This window comes from Camarhynchus parvulus, unplaced genomic scaffold, assembly GCF_901933205.1.
Source record: "Camarhynchus parvulus unplaced genomic scaffold, STF_HiC, whole genome shotgun sequence".
Taxonomy (NCBI): Eukaryota; Metazoa; Chordata; class Aves; order Passeriformes; family Thraupidae; genus Camarhynchus; species Camarhynchus parvulus.
In genome coordinates, this window is record NW_022148070.1 from 1 (window position 1) to 8,182 (window position 8,182).

The window sequence follows — 8,182 nt, forward strand, 5'->3', positions numbered from 1 at the left end:
CACCCACTGCTGCATCCTGAATCCTGTCCTGCACCCCGAGTCCCATCCTGTAACCAAATTCTGTACTGTCCCATACCCCAAACCCTAAGTTGCCCCCAAACCCCAACCCTACCCCTCATTCATCACCACATCCGTGCTCCACACCCGCTCCCCAACTCTTGCCCCTGTCTCACCCCCTGTCCCACCCCCAATTTATCCCCTGTCCCTGATCCCCTCCCTGTTCCCTCCCCAACCCAGTCCTTCCCCACAGGCCAGAGTGGGGGCGGCAGCAGCGGCAGCCGGTGGGGGGCCGGTGGAGTTGGAGGTGCTGCAGCCCCTGAGCCTCCTCACCCTGGACACGCTCCAGAAGTGCATCTTCAGCCACGAGAGCCACTGCCAGGAGTGAGTGTCACCTGTCCCCATTGACCATCCTGGTGGCCCTGGTGACCCTACCATTGTCCCTGCTGGCCATCCTGGTGGCTGTGCTGGTCCCGCCATGATCCCCACTGGCCATCCTGTCCCATCACTGTCCCTGTTGGCCATTCTGGTGGCCCCAACGGTCCTGCTATCATCCACGCTGGGGGCCACAGTGTCCCCCCACTGTCCCTGGTACAGGCAGCCCAGCAAGTACATCCAGGCCATCCTGGAGCTGAGCTCGTTGGTGGTCGGCGCCAGTTCCAGCCACTTCTCCACCCGTGGTGGCTCTACAGCCTCTCCTCTGATGGCCGGCGCCGCCCGTGCCTGTGCCACTGTCCACGCCTTCACTGCTGATGTGGTGCAGCGCGGCGCCGGGCACTTCGCCTGCCTGGGCCACCAGGCCTGGCTGGACGGCCACCGGGGACACAGCATGGACTTCATCGACCTCCTGCTGCTCACCAAGGTGGGGCTGTGGTGGTGGCCATGGGGACAGGGAAGTGGTCAAGAGAGTGGCAGTGGCCATGGAAGGCTTGGCCACAGAGGCCAGTATGATGCTGGTGGCCATGGGGGGCTTGGGCATAGACTGGTGGCCACAGGGGAACAGTGGTGGCCACGGGCAGCATTGACCATAGAGCTGGTGGTCAGTGTGATTGTGGTGCCATAGGGTGGTGGCCATGGGGCAAGAATGGTGGCCATGGATGGGATTTGGCCCCAGGTGGCCCACAGACTGGGGGTAGCCCCAGTGGCCCACGGCTCATCTTGCCCCTGCAGGACGAGAATGGCCACACCCTGTCGGACGAGGACATCGCGGCTGAGGCTGACACCTTCATGTTTGAGGGTGAGCACAAGCTCCCAGGTGCCATTGGGGCAGAGCCACTCCAGTGTCCCCTCACTCACCCAATGTCCCCACAGGCCATGACACCACGGCCAGTGGCCTGGCATGGCTCTTCTACAACCTGGCCAGCCATCCTGAGCACCAGGAGCGATGCCGCCAGGAGGTCCAGGAGCTCCTGGCTGGCCGGGACACTGCAGACATTGAATGGTGAGATGTCCCCAGAGCCTCCCTGGTCATGAGGCTTGGGGACACGGTGCCACCCCCACTTGTCCCCAGGGAGGACCTGTCCCAGCTGCCCTTCACCACCATGTGCATCAAGGAGAGCCTGCGGCTGCACCCTCCTGTCACTGCTGTGTCCCGGCGCTGCACCGAGGACATCCCCTGCGTGATGGCCGTGTCATCCCCAAGGGTATGGCATGGCCAGGGTGTCCCCAGTGTCACCACCCACCCTCATCTGCTGTCTCTTAAGTGGCCATTCCCATCCCACCAGGGGTCATCTGCCTGATGAGCATCTACGGGACCCACCACAACCCAGACCTCTGGCCCGAGCCTGAGGTAGGGCCACCCTATGAGGTGTCCCTGTCACCATGGTAGTGACGGCTGTGTCCCCTCAGTGTGACTGTGTCGGGTGTCACCCAGGTGTTCAATCCTCTGAGGTTTAGTCCGGAGAACAGCAAGGGACGGTCCCCGGTCGTCCTTCATCCCCTTCTCTGCTGGCCCCAGGTATGTGCTGGAGTGGGGACAGGAGTGTCCCCAAGTGCCACCCCTGTCCCTGGCTGGGTTCACAGTTGGGTGACAGTGACAGTGGGGATGTGGTGGCAGGAACTGCATCGGGCAGAGCTTTGCCATGGCTGAGATGAAGGTGGCAGTGGCATTGACACTGTCCCGGTTCGTGCTTGCGGAGGGACAACGCGAGGCCACCCCCGCGCCGCAAGCCCGAGCTGATCCTGCGTGCCCAGGACGGGCTCTGGCTGCTGCTGGAGCCACTGGTGGGAGTGGCCTGAGGGACATGGGTCACCAGGACATGGGGACATCCGCAAGGCGGCTGTCATAGCCAGGGGAGGAGCAGGGAATAAATGGTAGCATGAAAGGGACAGAATTGTGGTGGTGCTGGGGATGTGTTGTCCTTGGCCATGGGACACCCCATGGCACGGACATGTCAACCCATGGACTTGTCCCTGAGGCCACTTGTCACCATCCATGGCCATGTCCCACATGTCCTCACCCATGGCGATACAGCCCCATGTCACCATCTATATCTGTGACACCCCGCCATGCCCAATATCGCCATCCACAGCCATGTCCACACCCATGTCCTTGTCCCCATCCCCACCATGTCCCCCAATGTCACTCTCCATGTCTTAGTTGAATGTCTGTATTTTACCCTAATGTTTGGGTGAAAGGATGAAAGAAAAATGAAGGAAAATCAAAGCCAAAATAAAAGGATTTACGTGTCCATGCTGCTGAGTATCCATGTGCCTGGGCGGGTAGAAAGGACCTTTTTAAGAGGAGTTTCCACTCCATTGTCTCCAAAATCTTGGTTTTTTGCCCCAGTCCATCACCATTTGGCTGTGGAAGATGCCTGTGGGCTAGAGAGAATTACAATCATGGAATGATTCAGGTTGGAAAAAGACCTCCAATACAATCCATTATTCCTTGATGCCACCCGAAGCAATGATTGGATGCAAAAGGTGAGACTTTTTTGGTGTCAAAAGTAAAAAAATGTGCTGTCCCCTATGAAATTCTGACGTCTGTTTGCATCCCAATGGATTTTTTCTGGCTGCATCCAAGTGCCCAAGGTGAGCCAGGAAGATGTGAAAACCACCAGCCAGGTGTCTTCCCAACATGGATCACCAGGACCATGGATGACCAAGTCTCTGCCCAGCGAGGGTCACTGTGGACCATCCAATTGGGGTCCTCCAATAGGAGATGGAGTTGAAGCAGCGCTCAAAGCTCTTCCTGCACAGGGCACTTGTAGGGCATCCCTTACTGCTGCCTCCCTTGGTGTTGGGTCACGGTAGAGTTCTGAGAGAAGCTCTTCCCACACCTGGGACACTGTTAGGCCTCTCCGCAGTGTGGATCCGCTGGTGAGTGACAAGGGTGGAGTTTTTTCTTAAACCCCTTCTTGCAGTCAGGGCAGCAGAACGGTCTCTATTCTGTGTGAATCTGCTGATGCTTGAGGAGACGGTATCGGCTCTGAAACCTCTCCCCACACTCAGAACACTCATAGGGCCTCTCCCCAGTGTGGATCCTCTGGTGGGCAATCAGGCTGGAGTTCTGGCCAAAGCTCTTCCCACATTCCCCACACTTGTAGGGCCTCTCCCCAGTGTGGATCCTCTGGTGGGCAATCAGGTTGGAGTTCTGGCTGAAGCTCTTCCCACATTCTGAGCACATGTAGGGGCATTCCCCAGTGTGCGTTGTCTGGTGGATGATCAGGTCAGAGCTGTCACGGAAGCCCTTCCCACATTCCCCACACAGAAAGGGTCGTATCCCAGTGTGGATCATCTGGTGGCGGTTCAGATGGCAGCTCTTCCTGAAGCCTTTCCCACATTCTCCACATTTATAGGGCCGTTCATCAGTGTGGATCCTCTGGTGGCGGATCAAACTGGAGCTCAGGCTGAAGTTCTTTCCACATTCCCCACACTTGTAGGGCCGTTCCCCGGTGTGGATCCGCTGGTGGGCGATCAGGTGGGAGCTGACATTGAAGCTCTGTCCACACTCCCCACACTCATAGGGTCGTTCCCCGGTGTGAATCCTCTGGTGGACCATCAGGTCAGAGGTGTCTCTGAAGCTCTTCCCACATTTCCCACATTCATAGGGCCTTTCCCCAGTGTGGATCTTCTGGTGGCGGTACAGGTGGGAGCTGATACTGAAGCTCTTCCCACATTCCCCACACTCGTAGGGCCGTTCCCGGTGTGCATCCTCTTGTGGAGGACCAGGCGTGAGTTCGTGAGGAAACTCTTCCCACATTCCAAGCACTGGTGGGGCTTCTTGCCATCGTCAAGCTGCTCATTGACCACCACCTCAGAGCTCTGGCCAGATCTCTGGCTGCTTTCCTGGCACAGGGTGGGTCTTTCCTCCTTGGAGCATCCTGGGCTGGGTTTAGAGCCCCTCCTCCTGCAAGATCTCTGGGGCTTTTTCCTCCCCGTGCCGGATTCCTGCCCGTGGAGCCGCTCAAAATGGCCTCTGCCACGAGGTTCTGCCGCGGGGATTTGTCCTCCTGCTCTCCATCCTCAGCTCTTTGTCTGGGGGAGGAAGGACAAGGAGAGGATGGGATTTGCCTCTGTGCCAGAGGGAAGGGGAAGGAGATCCCACCAGTGCATCCCTGGCTGGACAGCATCAGCAGTGGGGCTGTCCTGCAACCGGGGGTTGGGCTGGGCTGAGAGATGGAGCAGGAGAGAGGGGAAAGGGGGTAGTGACTTCCTCCTCACCTGCCTGAGTGTCCTGGGGTATCTTCCTCCTCCTCGCAGCCTCCTCCTCTATCCAGATGAGGTTTGGGAATGGGAAATCCTGGTTTAGGGAAAAACAAGATGTGAGTAGTGCATTACCTTCGAAGGTCCCACTGGCCAAGTCCATCTCCAGAAGTCACTGGGTGTCTGGTGGCCAGAAATACCTCCAAAAAGCAAGGAGTCCAAAAACCTCTCCCAGGAGTTCCCTGTTTCCAGTCTCCTCACTTTGGGGTTATAGGGGTCCCTCTTCTCAGAGTTGCTGGGGGGCCCATGGGTCCTGGGCATTCCCCCTCTCCTGGGTCCTGCTTACACAGGCTGAGGGTCTTTGGGGGTCCCAGGGATGAATTTATGATGCTCGTATCCCCATCTGTCTGAAATAAATTTTGCACCTTTAACACTGGTTCTGAGAGCAGAGAGGGGAGGAAGAAGAGGCACAGAGTTTGTTTTCAGAACCTCTCGCTCCTCCACATTCCTGCTCTTCTGTTGTCTGCAGATGGACAGACGGCAGGACAGAGCTCTCCTTTGCTTTTAGTTAGTTTTAGCTAGCAGAGGCAGAGAAGTTCCCTGGACTGTGGTTTTTGGTTTTTCCTTTTCTTTGGACCTGTCTAAACCTGCTCTGGACTGAACACCCAGAAGAGCACCAGGTGCTCACACCTGTGCCCCACTGGGGCTGGGCTGCAGCATTTCCAGCACCAGAGAGACTGATAAGAGACTGAGCAAGCCGAGCTACAACCCGTGGAGGGACTCTGTGAGTTTGTCATCTCTTTTTGGAGCAGCAAGAGGTTTTATTGTTTAATATTGTTCATTTTTGGGGCTGGTGAGTGCTTTGCCTGTTAAAGAAACAGTTTTTTCCATTTCTCTCCAAGGAAATCTTTTTCCAGAACCAGATGAGGGAGAGGCCGCTTGAATTTGCTCTTCTAGAGGAAACACCTTTAAGAGGTTTTTCTCCCAAAATTGCCCTAAACCAGGACATTGGCGTTGGCTTTGAAGGTCCCACTGGCCAAGTCCATTTCTAGAAGTCTCTGGGTGTCTGGTGGCCAGAAAAACTTCCAAAAATCAAGGAGACAAAAAAACCTCTCCCAGGCGTTCCCTATTTCCAGTGTCCTTATTCTGGGGTTTGGGGGTCCCTCTTCTCAGAGCTGCTGGGGGCCCGTGGGTCCTGGGCATCCCCCTCTCCCGGGTCCTGCTCAAGTATGCTGAGGGGGTTTTGGGGGTCCCAGCACTCATCCTCCCCTCATTCGAACGCGGCTCCCAGGTGTTCCAGGGTCCCCTTTCTCCAGCATCCCTCCACTCCAGGCACTCAGCACTTCCCCTGCTCCTCGACAATACTTTCAGGGCCGGGGAGCCCGGGCCCCACTCATCTCCCGGCTCCGCCACCCCTCCAGCCTGCCGCAGCTCCCCGGCTCTGCTGTCGCCCCTCTCCCCACACCGGGGCTCCCGCCTTTCATCCCCCGGCTCTCCCGGGAATCCCCAAAACCCGCGCCCCGCTCCACCGCCACCGGGCGATCGCCACGTGGGCCCCGCAAAAATCCCCTCAGGGCCATTTACGGCTCAGCTTTGCGCTCCTGCAAGATCCAAAAAATATCCCCTCATCAAATATATTAAAAATACCTCTCTCAGCGACACTGAAATATATTTGGGACTCGACTGCGGAATCGGCACGGCCCAAACCACAGCAAAATCCCCCTCTCCCCGCCACAAAAAACCCTCCCGGAGCTGCCGCGACTGACTCGGGGCGAGCTTCTCCTCGGCGCTCACCTGCGGGATGCGGGGCAATGCGATACTGCTGGGGCCAGCCGAGCTGCGGGCTCAGCGGGCTCTCCGGGGAACCCCGCGACGCTCCTTTCACGGCGGCTGCTCCTCCCTCGGGCTGCTCCCCTTTGTGCTCCTCCTGTTTCTGCTCCTCCCCTTCCCCTCTCCCTCCCCTTCCTCCCGCTCCTCTTCCGCTCCCACGCCAGATCCCCCTTTTGCTCCCCCTCTGCCCCGCGGCCGCAGCAGCAGCGGCTCTGGGGCAGGGGGAGAAACCTTCAGGAGCCCTCAGCGATGGGCAGAGGGCTCGGGGGCCCCAGTGCGGATCCGTCCGTCCCGTCCCCCTCCCCCCTGAGCCAAAATTCCGCTCCCGGTTCTCGCAGGAGCGCAAAGCTGAGCCGTAAATGGCCCCGGGGGGATTTTGCGGGGCCCACGTGGCGATCGCCTGGCGGTGGTGGAGCGGGGCACGGGTTTTGGGGATTCTCGGGAGAGCCGGGGATGAAAGGCGGGAGCCCCGGCGTGGGGAGAGGGGCGACAACAGAGCCGGGGAGCTGCGGCAGGCTGGAGGGGTGGCGGAGCCGGGAGATGAGTGGGGCCCGGGCTCCCCGACCCTGAAAGTATTGTCGAGGAGCAGGGGAAGTGCTGAGTGCCTGGAGTGGAGGGATGCTGGAGAAAGGGGACCCTGGAACACCTGGGAGCCGCGTTCGAATTGATATAAAATTTCAATAGTCAGTCCGAATTTTATTTCTATATGCTTTTGTTTTAAAGCAAGCAAGGAGTACTGGGTGGCCGGGGTGGCATCGCTCCACTCACAGCACACACAGTTCAGTAAAGTATATGTCCTGTTTTTAAGCCCACAAAGCATTTTCTAATGTGCTTGGTTAGTCCAAATCAGCAAATAACAATAAGCAAGGATCAGGAATTTCATAATCTTTCCAAGTGGTCGTTGATTCCTATCCTTCTTGTGCTTGTCTGGAGGGAGGCCTTACACTGGTGTCTGCTACATGATTTTGTCAAGTGCATCAAGCTTTTTATTATACATAAGCATTTAATTGCTTTGTTGCAGTATCTTTTAGCTTTGCCCCAACTTCTTCTATTTTATTCTAAGTATCAGTCATCTTGCTACCTCATCTCTTTTACTGCTACTATACGTCTTTGATTTTGATGCTTTGTTTGGCTGTTTGGTCAGAAAGTTTCAAAACTTTTCTTTGTGTCTGTTTTGGACACAGCAGATAGAAGCATTTGCTGATTCCATTGCCAATTGACACAAATCACAAAAACATTTTTCACAATCCCTCCCCTTTATGTTATTGATTCATGTCTTTGCTTCAAATTGAGCTAATACTTTTTGGGCTGCAGTTTTTTGGTTCTGCTTTGCCTTGACTATCATAAGGGAGTGAGTTTCTTCTCCCGTGGTTGTTATTTTAGGGTTTATGGGCGTTGCTGAAATCTGTATTCCCTGGATCACTAAGTATATTAGCCTAATAAAGCATGGAATCATACATGGTATAAACAATAGACCTAATGCAGAACCAAAGCAACATGAACCCTCATTTTTCCACTCATTTTTCCGAGGCTCCTTCAAACAAATTATTCCACCAATTGTCAGTTAATATGGAATTCCATTTTTGCACTGGAACACGTGCAACTTGTTTAATTTTGCCTGCCAAATTCGTAATAGCTTCTTCATTATCATCAGTCCCTAAACAGTACTCACGTACTAAATTTTCCACAAAACCCCCTTCTTCAGCTA

The 8,182-nt window shown here is 55.9% G+C and overlaps 2 protein-coding genes across 2 annotated transcripts; one reads left to right on the forward strand and one right to left on the reverse strand.

Annotated features, from left to right (window-relative positions):
* Positions 1–89: 89 nt before the first annotated feature.
* On the forward strand, positions 90–2,235 carry LOC115916006 (cytochrome P450 4F4-like; the record flags this gene model as incomplete). The annotated part of the gene is given in 14 exon segments (XM_030969706.1): positions 90–149; positions 261–381; positions 595–641; positions 644–710; positions 712–859; positions 1,168–1,234; positions 1,309–1,438; positions 1,508–1,608; positions 1,611–1,640; positions 1,722–1,786; positions 1,871–1,924; positions 1,926–1,954; positions 2,054–2,123; positions 2,125–2,235. Coding segments are annotated over 14 exon segments (1,100 nt in total), but the record flags the coding sequence as incomplete, so codon positions are not given.
* A 373-nt stretch (positions 2,236–2,608) lies between these two features.
* On the reverse strand, positions 2,609–6,578 carry LOC115916007 (zinc finger protein 70-like). Its single transcript, XM_030969707.1, is given in 4 exon segments — positions 2,609–4,140; positions 4,143–4,476; positions 4,663–4,741; positions 6,439–6,578. Coding segments are annotated over 2 exon segments (768 nt in total). The 5' UTR covers positions 4,153–4,476; positions 4,663–4,741; positions 6,439–6,578; the 3' UTR covers positions 2,609–3,382.
* Positions 6,579–8,182: the final 1,604 nt, after the last annotated feature.